Source organism: Xiphophorus maculatus, chromosome 6 (genome assembly GCF_002775205.1).
Source record: "Xiphophorus maculatus strain JP 163 A chromosome 6, X_maculatus-5.0-male, whole genome shotgun sequence".
Taxonomy (NCBI): Eukaryota; Metazoa; Chordata; class Actinopteri; order Cyprinodontiformes; family Poeciliidae; genus Xiphophorus; species Xiphophorus maculatus.
Window position 1 is genome coordinate 14,661,405 of NC_036448.1, and position 17,022 is coordinate 14,678,426.

The following is a 17,022-nucleotide window of genomic DNA, read 5'->3' on the forward strand; positions in this document are numbered from 1 at the left end:
CTGAAATCTGGACAGTTGTTATAAAGCGTGAACTGCATTACAAAGCTGGTCTCACCAGAGATAAAATTGGAGATGTGATTTAAAAGAAAAAATAAAGTCAGAACGGATCTCTTTATGAAACACTTTAAGAACTTAAACACAATAGTTAAAGTAACGTATTCATTAGAGTAGTAGTAGTTTTTGTGTGACCATGAAATTAAATGTGTAAACCAAAACACTTTGATCATTTCCATCAAACCATTTTGATGAACACATTGTCCTGATTAAATCTTTGCTTTCTTTCCTTCTCTATTTGCAGGAACTGGGAAATTCCAAATTAAAGAAGCAATTGATGGAAGGGAGCTAAATCCATGGAAACTATTAATGCCAATCTGTTTGGGGCTTCCAGAGATATAAAAATAAGATTGAGGTTCAAGCTGAATACATACTCTACAATACTATTTTTTTTTTTGAGTGTCAAAAACAGATCAGGACTTGTCATACTGAAGAAGAACTCCTGGTAGGTACTCATGGGTTCTTCCAACTGCAGAAGTTGTACGGGTTTGGTCTCAGACATCAAATACGGAGGTTCTGCCCAGGTAATGTGCTAGGAACAAGCAGCAAGAACAGAATGATGTCTTTTATTATTGTAGCCCTCAGAGAGAACAAATTGCTCTGTTCTTGAGTATGAATAAACCTCCATTACTGTGTTATATAAGACTGACTTAATGGGAAACATTAACTCTCTGTTGTGGATTTTCTTGTGAGACTTTATGAATGATGAGAGAAGCAGTCCAATTCAACGTGATTTATTTCCAGTTGCAAGAGGGGAGAACACATCAAAGTAACTCGGTATGCATTCTTTGAGCTTACCGTACAGAAACTCTCACTTCTACTCTCCTTTCTCTACAGTTAGATAAGGATGAGTGGGAGAGGAGGGGTGTTAGTCAAACGAATACCAGATGTTTTTCAACTTGCACTTTCTAAAATCTAACTACGGTACATACATGGTATCATTCATCTTAAGCTCACCTCTTTTGTGGCATTATCTAAGTAAATCATGCTCTTCTTAATTGCTCTGCATGCCTAAAATTTCTGTAAAGAAATGTCTCCTTCATCTCTCAGACTGATCCTCCTAAAATTGCATACCTAATCATCTAGGTTGTTGATGTGTAGCCCTTAAACTGTATCCTTCTTTTTCTGTACTCTCTGGATGTTTCATAGTATCCACATCCCTTGAACTTTTTCACATTTTGTCACACCACCACCAAGTTTATTTCATTTGGGTTTTATGTGTGGACAAAATTGGAAGAGGCTTGTTCACCTTCATGCAAGATGGTAACCCCAAACAGTCAGATGTACAGCGGAATGGGTTCAATCAAAGCGTAGTCATGTGTTAAAATGGCCCAGATCTGCGTTTGATTGGGAATCAGTAGCAAGACTTTAGAACTAATGTTCACAGAGACGCTGCATCCAATATTAATGAGACTGAGCTGTTTGAGTGGCTAAATAGTGTACTTACCCCAGAAGACTCGGACCTGTAATTTAAGTGGACGCTGCTGTTAGCTGGACGCCACACTTTTGATATTTTTATTTGTGGAGAATGTTTACTTATATTAAGCATGTTTCACTCTTTTTTCATTTCACATTAAAGTCAAAGGTTGTAGATTGGCCAAAAAGTTCCAGACGTACCTCTGCAGAAAAGGATAAAAAGAAACTATCCTAAGGCAATGATAAAGGTGATTGCTTACAAGAGCCATTAATTGGCAGAAACTATTCCTTTAGGTATCTAATTAATTCATCTTCTTTCTTAAGCTGCTCTTTTCCCCTTGTCGTTTTAACTCTGCAATCTGCAGAACATGAATAATAGCTTAATAACAAGGTCAGGTTTGTTTATAGTCTCTCTTTGTCGCTGGTCAGGTCATCCTCGGTCATCATTATTCACTTGTTTTGTTAACACTTGGCCATTTAATAAAAGCCAGAACCTATATTATCAACAATCAGTCAGATTGGGGCAAAGGTCAGAGTTAACAGAAAAAAAAAAATCCTGCAGCTGCACAAACAGATGAGTGCTTTGCTTCGCTGCCCTCTCTGTGTGGATCTTACAGTTTGAGACATGCCTTTATTCACCTCCTGCTCTTTGTGGAAAGTGGAAAAAAATGGCACCTTCAAAAGGAATAATTTAGATAATAGAAAATGATGACATTTTTTTATTCCATGAAGAATTTTTTAAAACTATAGTGCTTTACTAACACTATAGTGATAGCACTATAGTATATAAAGAATGCACTATGGTATGCATTCATTATATTTGAAATACAAATTATTCAGAGGCCTTAATTAGTGCTATATCACTACAGTAAAGATACAGTTTTAAATATCTTTGAAGGGTTGAGGTTTTATGAGGTAACTGGGACAGCAGCAAGCAGAGCCGGTGTGTGTAAGGGGGTTGTCTGGTTGTGTAACAAGCCATTGCCCTTGATCATATTTCAGTCTTTCAGCTGGTTCTGAGAAAGAATCAATAGAAGTTAATGTCCGACCAGCAGTTGATCTCGGATCCGAGTTCAAAGTAATCTGTTACTCATTTTATACTTGAAAATCAGTACAGGGATCATGAGATAACATCAATCATGACAAAAACTCTTTCTGGAGAGAATTAGATAAACATAACAGTCCTCAAGTGGGAGGGGTTGGGGGGGGGGGGTGTCTTTGAATAAAATTATGTTAATGGTGGTAAAGATTTTAATCCACAGATTTACACTCAGCTTCAACTCTTTCAATAAGAGGTGAGAGTATGTGCTTGTTCTCAACTTTATGTGCAGCTTCGATCTGTGATTTCTGAGTGAAAACACAGGAGTGTTTTCCTGAGCTGTTGTCGTGGGTGGACCTTAGGATGATCAGCCTGTGACAGTTCAATCTGACTCATTAAACTGCACTATTTAAAACACAAAACATCTGACAGTTTAAACAAATACCTGGCTAAAAGGACTGAAAACTTATTTTTTTACTTCTCAAAAGTGCAATGTTTTTTGTTTTCTTTTTCCAATGAGAAGCAGTGATAAGCTTGTCCTTGTTGAAGGGATTTCCTGGGAATATTTATGAAGAAAACCTGTTAGTGGTTATAAAACACTTGAATCGAGGGTGGACTTTTGCCTTACATGCACCAAAGGGAACAAAGGAATGGTTTAGATTCAAGCACAATCATGTGTTGCAATGTCCTAGAGTCCAGAAGAAAATTCAGATGGACAGACATATAATCATATCTACTCACATTTGGTCCATAGAGGACAGAATAGAACACCTAGTGTTTAGTCAGGAATTTTCATCATTAAAAAATTACACATTTGAGTTCAAAACTTTTAATAAAGTACTTTTAAAAGCAAAAGCATGACTGCAAAAATATGAATATACTGGACTCCCCAAATTCAGAAAAACAGCTCTAGTCCTATTGGCTGCTGTGAATGAGACAAAAAAAAAATACATTCTTATTTATAAGTAATAAAATAATGTGTTGTGACAGCATGTGGTAATGAGTTCATGAGAAAATCATTGTTGAACATTAGTGTAGCTAAAATTATAAGGTATGTAGGTTGTGAAGGAGGTTATTTTGTGGTAAATGTCAATCTCTCACCTCTCACAACACATTGATGTTACTGACTGTGTTATCATGAGCCATCCTTACACTGCTGAGTGAAGTGTCAACACAGATTGACCAAGTAAGAGCCATCTGTGAGGTCGCTATAGAAACTCATCTGCAAAAGACAGATCAGGACTGAGGGATGTGTTCTTGTACAGGCAAAGAAAACAAAATAATTTTACGATTAAATGATATACTATGTGACAAAATATGGAAACAATATCCTCTGAAGATGTTTGAGTAGCTACAGAGAGGAAAATATGATTAGAAAGGGCCAAAGCAACCACACATATTAAAAATGACACAACTTAATATGTGACTTTCAACACAGATTAAAAGAAATCAACTTACTTTTGCTACATTTTTGCTTAATGACACACAGACATGACACAACAAAAGAAAAGACTGGTGATACAAAGTATCCCAGACAAAGCATTAAGGACACCCCTGATTTGTCAGTATCAAAGGTTAACATCACAGTCCTTTCTGATTGGTTGGCGGCTTCAGATTGGATCAGCTGAAAGTCACTTGGCAGTGATTGGCTGCTGCACTTTAGACTGTATCTGGCCAAACAAGTCTGACCTGCAGATAAAAGCTAGCTCACTAAGTAAAGAGCTTCAGAAAACTTGTCAATCCCTCAAAAGTCCAAATTCTGATTGCATTTTAATCCTATAACTTACAAAATTTCTGATGGAAAACAAAATAGAATTTTGACATCATAATACAACTTTAGTCTTCAGACAGTTTTGTAAAGTAAAAAAAAACACTCAGACTACCTTTGCTACATCTAAAATTAAGGCTTTAATGCCTTAATTTTAGTTATGACGTGACTCTCAAACCCATGTCATACATACACAACATGCTATTGCATATTGAGACATGAGGTAGTCAGTTTCTAAATGAAATTACTTTTCCCTCACAACGATGTAGACAGGAGGTTATGTTTGAAGACCTCATTTTTGTATTTTTCTAAACAAATGAAATGATCACCTACCAGTTTTTGCCACTACGACAGAAAGGGCGGAATATAATCAGGTCAAAAATACACTGCTCAAAAAAATAAAGGGAACACTCAAATAACACATCCTAGATCTGAATGAAAGAAATATTCTCATTGAATACTTTGTTCTGTACAAAGTTGAATGTGCTGACAACAAAATCACACAAAAATCATCAATGGAAATCAAATTTATTAACCAATGGAGGCCTGGATTTGGAGCCACACACAAAATTAAAGTGAAATAACACTACACGCTGATCCAACTTTAATGTAATGTCCTTAAAACAAGTCAAAATGAGGCTCAATATTGTGTGTGGCCTCCACGTGCCTGTATGACCTCCCTACAACGCCTGGGCATGCTCCTGATGAGGTGGCGGATGGTCTCCTGAGGGATCTCCTCCCAGACCTGGACTAAAGCATCCGCCAACTCCTGGACAGTCTGTGGTGCAACGTGACGTTGGTGGATGGAGCGAGACATGATGTCCCAGATGTGCTCAATCGGATTCAGGTCTGGGGAACGGGCTGGCCAGTCCATAGCTTCAATGCCTTCATCTTGCAGGAACTGCTGACACACTCCAGCCACATGAGGTCTAGCATTGTCCTGCATTAGGAGGAACCCAGGGCCAACCGCACCAGCATATGGTCTCACAAGGGGTCTGAGGATCTCATCTCGGTACCTAATGGCAGTCAAGCTACCTCTGGTGAGCACATGGAGGGCTGTGCGGCCCTCCAAAGAAATGCCACCCCACACCATTGCTGACTCACTGCCAAACCGGCCATGCTGAAGGATGTTGCAGGCAGCAGACCGCTCTCCACGGCGTCTCCAGACTCTGTCACGTCTGTCACATGTGCTCAGTGTGAACCTGCTTTCATCTGTGAAGAGCACAAGGCGCCAGTGGCGAATTTGCCAATCCTGGTGTTCTCTGGCAAATGCCAAGCGTCCTGCACGGTGTTGGGCTGTGAGCACAACCCCCATCTGTGGACGTCGGGCCCTCATACCATCCTCATGGAGTCGGTTTCTAACCGTTTGTGCAGACACATGCACATTTGTGGCCTGCTGGAGGTCATTTTGCAGGGCTCTGGCAGTGCTCCTCCTGTTCCTTCTTGCACAAAGACGGAGGTAGCGGTCCTGCTGCTGGGTTGTTACCCTCCTACGGCCTCCTCCACGTCTCCTGGTGTACTGGCCTGTCTCCTGGTAGCGCCTCCAGCCTCTGGACACTACGCTGACAGACACAGCAAACCTTCTTGCCACAGCTCGCATTGATGTGCCATCCTGGATGAGCTGCACTACCTGAGCCACTTGTGGGGGTTGTGGAGTCCGCCTCATGCTACCACGAGTGTGAAAGCACCACCAACATTCAAAACTGACCAAAACATCAGCCAGACAGCATAGGTACTGAGAAGTGGTCTGTGGTCCCAACTGCAGCACCAGTCCTTTATTGAGTGTGTCTTGCTAATTGCCAATAATTTCCACCTGTTGTCTATTCCATTTGCACAACAGCAGGTGAAATTGATTGTCAATCAGTGTTGCTTCCTAAGTGGACAGTTTGATTTCACAGAAGTTTGATTTACTTGGAGTTATATTGTGTTGTTTAAGTGTTCCCTTTATTTTTTTGAGCAGTGTATAATTGTAGGCACAAGTTAGAAGTGGTTTTTATTAGTGTCTTGCAGAAAAACTGCAAGATGCTATGACACATTTACTTACCCCATATTATATATTTTAGCGAAGTGATACAAAATTTGCTAGTTTCAATTTCTCTTTGTAATTAAACCATCCTAGAGCTCGTTTGGATTCTTTTGGCCACTTTTTAAATTTCAACGTTTTGCTTGTGGTCATGCAAATACCTTTGGAGATTTTCCAAAGGCTAAAGATTTTAAATTCACTCATCTCCTTTCTCATCAAACCATCATTAAAACATTACAAGTTCACTGAACACATAGGTCCCATTTGATGGCCGTTCAAGCAGAAGTTTTTGAATATATTTTAATTTTGCCATCACTTCCTTTCAGTTCTCACTCTGAGTTCAAATTTGATTTCATTTTTCACTAAATGAAGCAAGTAACCACTAGTTGGCAGTAGAGTCAATTCACGAGTATAGACTGTATCGCCTTGTACTGAAATATAAAACCTATTATTGCAACACCACACATTCCACTTTGCCCTTCACAAATACACAAATAGTGTTTTCTGTTTTTTTCTTTTTAAAATTGAAAAGTGGCAGACTGTATAAAAAATGTAAAATAATTTAAAATATAAACAAAACGTTATATCGATAAGGTACTTTAACAATTTAATATTTGAAATAAAATATAGAAATATACAGCATATGGGCATAAATAAGTTTTTATGGCACTTTTTTTTCTTTTTTTGTTGAAAGCTGTTTAGTTTCCAAGAGCCCAATTGTGAGTTTTATTGAGTTTAGCAGCTACATCAACTGATCATTTGATTTCAAAGGAAAAATCTGAATGTCTAAAATTCTGATATGATTGTTGGACTTTGTGCCACTAAAGGGAAATGAAATGCTGTCCCTTTTGAGGATGCAGTCACGACAGGATGAAGTTCAGGGTAAAATTAGGCTTTGCTTAGTCAGCAAAATAAAATAACTACTTATCTTCACAAAGCTATCCAAATAAAGTGTTATATAATGTTTGGATTATAGATTACTGTCTGGATGTCTGTTTTCACATATCTTGTTAGTGCATAATGACAAAAATTTGCAGTATTATGTTTTTGTTCTGTAGCTTCTCCTAGTTGTGGTACTTATTAGTCCTTCACGCTCAATACAAGTTGACAAAAACCTGTTTGTGTTCACAGATAGTTTTCTTTTTGACAATTTTTTTTGTAGTTTCTATTAGAAATGTTTTACTGGTCCACCGTTATTTGTATCAGGACTTTATCACAATACTAATGAAGGTTGTTTTTTTTTGCTCCACTGTTGTGGAAGTATCACATTCAGAATTAGACTTTGTAATTTTAATGAAAGAGTTACAATAAGCAAAGGTAAAATTATTATTTGGTAATCTTCTTTCTGCATTCATTTTGTGATTTTGCAAAAACTATAATTGACAAATAGACATAACACTTATTGTCCCATTAGCATAACAACCCAAGTATGGTATGAAAGTAAGAGAATAAGAGTAAGATGCACAAAGCAACAAACACTAAAAGCACTAAAGCAACTAGCTATATTGGTTATTAAGATAAATTGGATTGTTGTCTCATACCACAGATCCTTCTTATCTGATGTGAAGTTGCTGAAATAATGGTGAAAATGATCAATCCACATGTGCAGTATAAGATCCTTGATTTGCACCATTGCACGAAATACATTGCAAAAGAGATTTTGCAATATTTTAAGTGGCACATTAGGTAATATTGACTTTATAAACATGATGCTGGGTGGTACAAATCACAACTTTAAATAAACATGTAAAGTGGTTTTAAATACATTTTTTCTTTTATTGCTTTTCTTTGTGAAGTCTTTCTTGATTCAACCAAAGACGTGTGTTTGCAACATAAAATGTGCTCAAAGGGGAGTTAAGCATATGCAAACATTTTTTTTGCAATAAATAAACAGTGCTCTAAAGCTTTGTTTGATGTTGCAAAAAACATTTGACGTATTTGTAAAACTGTTTCAGGAAAATGTAAAAGTGACTAAATAAACCTGGAACTTATCACAAAATTGTTAAATAGCAAGATAACAAAACAGAAAAAAAAACATCTCTATATATTAAATCTGTGATGAAAGTGTCCAGTTGTTTTTTTGTTTGTTTGTTTGTTTGTTTGTTTTTTTGCCTGATGACAGTTTGCTGCTTGTTTTGTCTCTAACAAATAAACTTTTGCCCGATGAGCAAAGGTGATGACCAAGTCAATTAATCAGCTTATTCACCGTTTTGACCACAAAGGCCATCTGCAGGGTGGATTAGAATTAAAGCATCAACATAACATAACAATCAAAATCTTGTGAACTGAACTTTGAAAAAAAAAAAAAAAAAGAAAGACAGCCACTTCTCCAGATGTGTGGAAAACATGGCTACTTTTGTTATCTCAACTGGTTTGTAGCGATGTGAAATTCCATTATGTGGAAACTTAGGTCAGACCTCTGTTTTCTCGTGTATCAGCACACCAAAGTACACAGGCGCCCTCACATTAGGAAACCTGAGCAAACTGTGGTATTTTATCTCTTGGCCAGCTCCGGTCGGCTCTGCTATAAAAGCCACAACCCCGTTACAGAAAGTCTGCTCTGTCCGATAGGTCAGGAGACCCCACAGTCCACCAGCATGAAGACTCTCCTCCTTGTGGTGCTGCTTGGATGCCTTGGTAAAAGACCTTTACAATTAAAAAATTTTGTTTTATGTTGAGGTTGACTAATCCTTACAGAAGTATTTCTTTACTTACAGCTGCCGTATTCGCGGCCCCCGCTGCGAAGGTGCGATGGTGTGTAAAGTCGGACCAAGAATTAAGGAAGTGCACGGATCTTGCAGCAGCTGCTCCTGAGTTCTCCTGTGTGAAAAAGGAAAGCACCCTTGAGTGCATTATAGCAATCAAGGTGAGGATATAACACTCATTTTATGTCATGTTAACTCATAATTACCATCAGCAGTTCAAAATGATCCAGACTGCTCATTAAAGTGAGAAATACTCTCTTTAGAACCCAAACATCACTTCTATGCTCCCGTGTACAACGCCTGATTGTTTTTGCTTGCTTCTAGATAAGAATCTGACTCTTGTTGAACAGTTATTGCTGTGGTTTTGATACTGAGAAATATTTATTAAAATGGCAATAGCTGTGCATCATCCACAGGCTCCTGAGGAGTGTTGACATAGAAAAGGGAAGACAAGTAACCAAACAGTCATGCAAGGCTTGGATGTGTACATTTAAAACCTACTATAAATGTTATAATACAAACAAAACTATCCAAGAGCTAAAATCAGGAATAAGATGATTAAAAATAAGTGGAAAATATCTTTCTTTTTTAAAGCATACATAAACAATTATAGGAATTTAGCACCTAAGAAAATTAAAATATGTTGTGAGGAATCACTTGAAATTAAAACTAAAGTCTTAAAATCCAAATCACAGAATAAACATCGAAATACAACATGACAATCATTACAAATAAAATGTAAAATATCCAGTTTGCTAAATACATAAAATAATTTACAAAAAATAAAAACATGAAGAGTAAAGGTAACTCATTAAAATCACAGCACGTCACTGAGTAAACAGTGACATGCTGTTATTATTATTTTTTTTTTTTTTCTCCAAAGAGTTTTTGCGGCGCTAGTGGCTCGTATTTTTTCTACAGTAGGCAGACAGGAAGGAGGGTGAGGAGAGGGGGGAAGACATGCGGTAAAGGTCATCAGGACCGGGAGTCGAACCCGCGACGTCCGCATCGAGGACTAAGGCCTCCAAACGTGGGGCGTGCTAACCCCCTGCGCCACCACAGCACGCCCCATGCTGTTATTATTACAATTATTACAAGGTAGTTATTATTACAATAACAGATACTTTATGGAAACAATTATCTAGTTTGCTCTGTAGCCTATTTCAATTTTACTCCCAAATCTGTGTTAAACTAAGGTCCAGTTGGGCATCCATCCCCTACAAATAACAACAGTACACTGTTATTGCTGAATGAAATGAATGACAAGAATGACAATAAACAAATGGCTGCATACATTCTTTCATGAAGAGACCTGCAAAGACTAATGACAGGGTTAAAAAAATACTGAAACAGATTTAGATTTTTTTTTAAAATAACACATCACCTTGTCCCATTTTCTCAATTTCTACCAGTTCTATTATTTCAATAAAAAAAAAAAAAAGAAACACCAATGTTGACTAACTATTGTGGCACCATGTTAAAAGTGAAGCTTATTACAAAGAAGGTATTTCCAACTTATACAATCCGAGTTTAGCAAAACATAAAAAGAAAGTTAATGACGGTCACGAAACAAATCGGAAATTGTTTTCCTAAAATCGTTTCACTGTGGGGAAACACTAACTTTCGAGGGCAAAACGGTTGCAAATACATTCTTTTTACTGTTAAAATAATAATTCTCTATTTTGTGGTCAAATTCAGAATTTCATTGCTATTCGGATAAAATACACAAACATATATATCCAGTTAGAACATTGATACTGAGTTGCTCTTTTCTGACAGGCAAGTGAAGCAGATGCAATCACAGTAGATGGAGGAGATGTTTACACAGCAGGACTGAACAACTATGATCTCCACCCTATCCTTGCCGAAGACTACGGCGAGAGTACGTATATTTACCGTCTGTCTTTGCTAGCCATTATTGGGCAGTTTTAATGAGTGACCGCTTTAATCAATCCTTGTTTTTAATCTAACACATTCAGCTTCCGACACCTGCTACTACGCTGTGGCTGTGGTGAAGAAGGGAACCAACTTTGGCATTAGGGACCTTGGAGGGAAGAAATCCTGCCACACCGGTTTGGGGAAATCTGCCGGCTGGAACATTCCCATTGGAACTCTGATTTCAATGAATGTCATTCAGTGGAATGGCATTGAGGACAAACCCGTTGAGGAGGGTGAGGGCTTCATTTTTTTTTCTGTAAATTTAGCCCTGAAGTAAAAGTTAGCAAACACCTTCTGAATATATTTGTGTGCTTTAGGTTACAATTTGAGGAAATGTAACAAACTTTGAGACCAATTTTTGAGAAGATTTAGGTGTTAGCTAGAAAAAGAAAAAAAAAGAGTTGTATGAGAATAGCCGAAAAGGGACCAACTAATCTGAATTAATACAGCACCAAGACAGTTGATACAGACACATTGACTTATAATTTTTAAGGCTGAGAGGGCATGACTAAGTGAAAGTTAATATGTGAAAATTTAATGAAAAGTTACATTTATGTAAAGTTTAGTTTCTTTGGACTTTAAAGCATGAACGGTTATATAAGGATGAATGCCGCTGAAAAAGCTGGACCTTGTAATGGCTTTACATGTGACTTTTCAGTTTTCAAATTTTTTTTAGAAAGAATTGAAAAGATGATGGTTTTTCTTTGTAGTAGTTAAGTAATTTATGTGTTGTTTTTTTTCTTCAGCGGTGAGCACCTTCTTCCAAGCAAGCTGTGCCCCAGGGGCTACAAGGGGCTCCAAGCTGTGCGAATTGTGCAAGGGAGACTGCTCCAGGTCCCAAAGGGAGCCTTACTACGATTACTCCGGAGCCTTCCAGTTAGTATTTGATAGTATCTTCACATATTCCTAATGCCCCATTATCAATCGCTGACATGCACTATGAATTCTCGTCTCACATCAGGTGGTTACATTGTCGTTCCCACTTGCTTTTCTGTTTTTCACTTGTTTATCGTTTTAGGTGTCTGGCAGATGATGCAGGCGAAGTAGCTTTCGTGAAGCACCTCACTGTACCTGGTCAGTGTCTATATATTGTTTAGCTCTAATAAGTTCAATATCAACTGATGATCCAATTTTGTTTCAGTTTTATATATTGTTTTTTTGTTGTTGTTTTTTTTTTTACATATTTTGCCTGTAAAATACAAAGCAGAAATTGCCAAGCATATCTGCGCCACATGCATAATATGTTTTGGACAAAAATGCCTGGAGTCCATAACTCAACCCCATTGAACACTAGTTGGATCAGCTTGTGCGTGCTGTTCTGGTATTTCATCCCACACCAGTGTGTGATCACACTGTTGACCGACATGAGGAGGTGCTAGGCTATTCTGTAGTTTCTTCTACGTGCTTGCGAGGCCCTTGTTGATTTGAAAGAACAAATTGTTAAATTGCCAATGTAGCTTGTCTATCCAAAGTTCAAACATCCAATCCGATTAAAGACACAAAACAAAAGTCAATAGCAAAACAAACATTTTGCCATTGGCAGAGAGGATTTAGCAAGCTTGTCATGGATACAAACTTTACTCTTCTACACAACACGCAAATGAAGTTTCCTTACAAATGTATTAACATTTGAAGAGAAATAATACAATACAAAGCTTTCAAAGGGGATACTTTTTATCACCAAAAGACATTTTTTACAAGAAGAAATAATCAACACAAGTTTTCTAACGTTTAAAATGCAAATGTGGTATCACAATTGTAATCCAAAATGTATTTAGATAAACGCAAGTAAGACTTTTTTAATTTTCCTTGTTTAGATTCTGAGAAGTCCAAATATGAGCTGCTTTGCCTGGATAACTCAAGAGCCCCCATTGATAGCTATAAAACCTGCCATCTGGCTAGAGTGCCTGCTCACGCTGTCATCACTCGCAAGGATCCAGCACTGGCTGAATTAATCCGGAACAGCCTCAGTGGAGTACAGGTAAAGTTAACACAGCTTAAGGAAAGAGTAGAGAATCCCTCCTGTAGGAGGTAGGAACAAAGGAATTGCTGTATGTGAATCAGCTGACTCAAGCTGCTCCGTATTTTCATTGTGATTCGACTTGCTTGCTTTTCAGAACTTCAACCTATTTTCCTCTGAGGCGTACGCCCCCGCCAAGGATCTGATGTTCAAGGATTCAGCACAGAGATTGGTGCCAGTTCCTCCAAACACAGACTCCTTCCTGTATCTGGGTGCTGACTACGTGAGCATCATCCACTCCCTCAGGAAAGGTAAAAGGGGGAAAAACATAGTGATAGAAATAATAAGATCCACACTTCTTTCAGCTCTGTCAGCCATGTCTGACACACGGTCTTTGCTTACTTCCTTCTCCAGAGCAGAGCACAGGATCTGAATCCTCTAGCATCAGATGGTGCGCTGTGGGCCATGCTGAGACTGCAAAGTGCGACACGTGGAGTATCAACAGCGTGACTGATGACACCGCCTCTGTTGAATGTCAGAACGCCCCAACCGTTGAGGACTGCTTCAAGAAGATTATGGTACAACCAGAAAGAAACATGTTCCACGTTATTTTAAAGGAGAATGTTTTCGTTTTGTTTTTAAGTGCGTTTTGTTTGAAATGTCCCGCAGCGCAAAGAGGCAGATGCAGTGGCAGTGGACGGTGGACAGGTGTACACCGCTGGAAAGTGTGGTCTGGTTCCTGCCATGGTGGAGCAGTACCAGCAAGGTATGATGCCTACGGATATACATGAAGACTGACAGATTGTAAAAACTTTTGTGTTGTGTATGGTAAACTGGTAATGTTTTCACCTTTATCTGTCTCTCCACAGAACTGTGTGGCTCTTCTCCAGGTACTAAAACTATCTTTTTTTTTTTTTTTTTTTACTTTTACATCTGTTTCAGTATGTAGTTAAGCCTGGCTGGTAGTTTAGTGTGTTTTAAAAAAATAATGAAAGTTTTTCGTACTTTGTCAAGATATAATCCTAAATTTCAATGTCTTTAATTTCAATATTATGTGTTAAGCCAACACAATTGCAAAGTAGAAGGTAAAGGATTCATATTTATTCGAATTTATTTCCTACATGAAAATCCGAAAAGCACCGCATTCTTACAGTATGTATTCAGGATCTTGGAGTCTGAATTTTGTAGAACCACTTTTCACAGCAGTTAAATCTTTCAAATATGTCTTTACTAGCAAAGTAGTTCAAGCTCTTTCAAGTGAATAAAGAGATCAGTGAACACCTTTGGTTGTCCTGATGTAGGAAAACCCCCGATAGGTAGACCGGTCTTGTGTCTTTAATAGTCTTTCTTTCTTAATTTATGTGTTTAGATGTATTTATACTGAGATTCAAATATACAACTGTGGACTATAGTTACTAATTAGTTGTAAAAAAAAAACAAAAAAGGCATTCAGGGTTATTAATGTGAATTAGGCTGAATATGGTTACCACAGTTTGTACATTTTCATTTGTAAAAAAAAATATCTAAATAATAATTTTCTTCTACTTTCTTACCATTCAAATTTGTACTGATTTATCACATAATGTCCAAACAAAATAAACTTTGTTGCTACATAGCAAATGTTAAACATTTAAAAACTTGTGTAAGACTAGAAAAACTGTGAGCATTAAAAGTTTTTTTACTGGCTGATTTTATTTCAGGAGGTCACTAAACTTATCTAAATCCTCTCTACTCATACTGGTCTCCCACAAACTAAGTCATTGTCTTCTCTTGAAGCAATATTTTCCGATTTTTTTTTTGTTGCTTGAACCAATCTCCTTTGATTCCACAGACACAGCCTCCTCTTATTATGCTGTTGCTGTGGTAAAGAAGTCTTCAGGGGTAACCTGGGCAAATCTGGCGGGAAAGAAATCCTGCCACACAGGCGTTGGCAGGACAGCTGGCTGGAACATCCCGATGGGTCATATCTATGCCCAGACTAAGGACTGTAATTTTGGTAAGTGAAAAAGTCAACTGGGAAAAAGTACAATATAAAGCGATTATACAACATTTAAATACAAGGTACACAATTTGTTCTAATAAAAAGAAAACTCAGTGGAAGGATTCTTTGTGGACTTAATAAGAATCCTTGTTGAAAAGGAGGTTTTTAGTCCAATTGATGTATGATCCTCTGATTCTCCACAGCTAATTTCTTCTCCAGCGGTTGTGCCCCCGGAGCCGAAGCCAACTCTCCATTCTGCCGTGAGTGTAAAGGCAGCGGCAAAGCCGTGGGAGATGAAGCCAAGTGCAAAGCCAGTGCTGAAGAGCAGTACTACGGCTATGCTGGAGCTTTCAGGTACCAAAGACTCAGCAGTGATCCTGTAAAGCTTTGTATGCCTTTGGGATTTTTTTGATCATGCTAATGTTTTGAGATCTATTTCAAAAACAATTCATTTAGTATAAAATCATTTATGGCTCATTGTTGCAGATGTCTGGTAGAGGGTGCTGGTGATGTTGCCTTCATTAAACACTCAATCGTTTCAGAAAACAGTGACGGTAAGAAACATTAACTGACCTGATTATGCATCTCTTTGCTGAATTGCTAACTGGAAAATTTCAGCATCCCTCTGCATCCGTTTATGTTTCATCTTTTCTCTCATCATAGGTAATGGTCCTGATTGGGCTCGTGGTGTGAATTCTGACGACTACCAGCTGATCTGCCCTGGAAAGGATCCAGTGCCAGTCGGGGGCTTTGCTTCTTGTCACTTGGCTGTTGTCCCAGCACACGCTGTGGTAACTCGGCCTGATGTTCGTGACAAAGTTGTCCGCATCCTACAAGACCAACAGGTCAGTGATTAACATTAAAGGCTTTCAAATGTAGGTTTCAAATATATAGGACTGAATTTTGTTGGAAGTTTTTTCCACACACAATAAGCAAAAAAGAGTTGAATATTCACAGGGTAGTTGACACTTGTTTCAAAAAATTAAAATAGCACTTACTTTTTGTTGTAGTTTTTGTTCTTATTTTTTACAATAAAATGCATCCTGCATTTTGCTTGTGCAGGAATCGTACTGACTAATTAATTCAAAACTCAATGAAAATTTTATTAGTTTTTAAAATACTTAACTGTGAATTTTCGGTCAGTTTGCAAAAACTAAACATTTTATTCTGATGTATTTAGATACTATGAGGTCATATGGGTATGTTAACCAGTTTTCCTTCACGTTTAATGTGATGTTTGGATATGTTTATATCTTACAGTATATTAGTTTTGAAGTCAAACAGCCTTCCACTTCTGTGTAGTGGAAGGCTGTTTGACTTTGTTTAAAGCACAGTTTAAATTAGAAAACCTTACAGCTCTCAAAGTCAGTAGCAACACAAACTTAATGAAGCAGTACAGTAAAACACAGCAATTATGAAAACCTAATTCTGCATTGTGTTTACAGACCAAGTTTGGAGCCAGTGGCAGTGATCCTACGTTCAGAATGTTCCAGTCCGCCAATGGAAAGAACCTCCTCTTCAAGGACTCCACCAAATGTCTCCAGGAAGTTTCTCAAGGAAAAAGTTATGAGCAGTTTTTGGGACCAGAGTACATAAACGCCATGTCCTCACTCAGACAATGCAGTGATACTGCGTCAGGTTTGTGCTAATCTCAGATGCACTAAGTAGACTACAATTTATTAACAAAAATGTAATGCTTGTTGAATCCTTCTCTGTTCAGCATTTGAATATATACTGATTTCTTTCCTCTCAACAGATCTGGAGAAATCTTGCACTTTCCATACCTGCCAGCAACCTTAAAAGTGTCACAGGCAGTTTTCCACCGAAGTTGGGCATCAGTGATTCAACTACACTTCCTACACTCAACCTCCCAAATCACATCACCTTGTTCAAACTGATCTTGCTGCCTGTTTTTCTATGTACAATCAGCACAGAAATATTACAAACTTCAGATCAATCTTCATGTTACCAAGTCGTTTTAGCCGTTGTAACTTCCAACTTTAACGGATCAACTTTGCTTTGTTCAGTGCATGACTTTTCCCAAATAAAATTTCTCAAACCTTTCCTTTGTGGACAGTGTGATTTCTGTTTAACACTTCTAAGTTATATATCATTATTCACTCAGAGAAGCTTCTATT

At 37.8% G+C, this 17,022-nt stretch overlaps 1 protein-coding gene across 1 annotated transcript; it reads left to right on the top strand.

Annotated features, from left to right (window-relative positions):
* The first annotated feature begins 8,827 nt into the window (after nt 1–8,827).
* LOC102219966 (serotransferrin-like) lies at nt 8,828–16,948 on the top strand. The gene is made up of 17 exons (XM_005796005.3): nt 8,828–8,937; nt 9,018–9,166; nt 10,785–10,887; nt 10,985–11,176; nt 11,690–11,819; nt 11,962–12,017; nt 12,761–12,924; nt 13,061–13,214; nt 13,318–13,481; nt 13,573–13,669; nt 13,773–13,793; nt 14,735–14,899; nt 15,088–15,238; nt 15,371–15,438; nt 15,548–15,729; nt 16,330–16,522; nt 16,641–16,948. Exons 1-17 carry the CDS (start codon nt 8,898–8,900, stop codon nt 16,682–16,684), a joined length of 2,073 nt encoding a protein of 690 aa, XP_005796062.3. The 5' UTR covers nt 8,828–8,897; the 3' UTR covers nt 16,685–16,948.
* Nucleotides 16,949–17,022: the final 74 nt, after the last annotated feature.

Coding starts and splice junctions, on each gene's coding strand:
- LOC102219966 (XM_005796005.3), top strand. CDS start 8,898: ATGAAGACTCTCCTCCTTGTGGTGCTGCTTGGATGCCTTG. Junction 8,938..9,017: donor GGTGCTGCTTGGATGCCTTG/GTAAAAGACCTT, acceptor CTTTACTTACAG/CTGCCGTATTCGCGGCCCCC. Junction 12,018..12,760: donor GAAGCACCTCACTGTACCTG/GTCAGTGTCTAT, acceptor TTCCTTGTTTAG/ATTCTGAGAAGTCCAAATAT.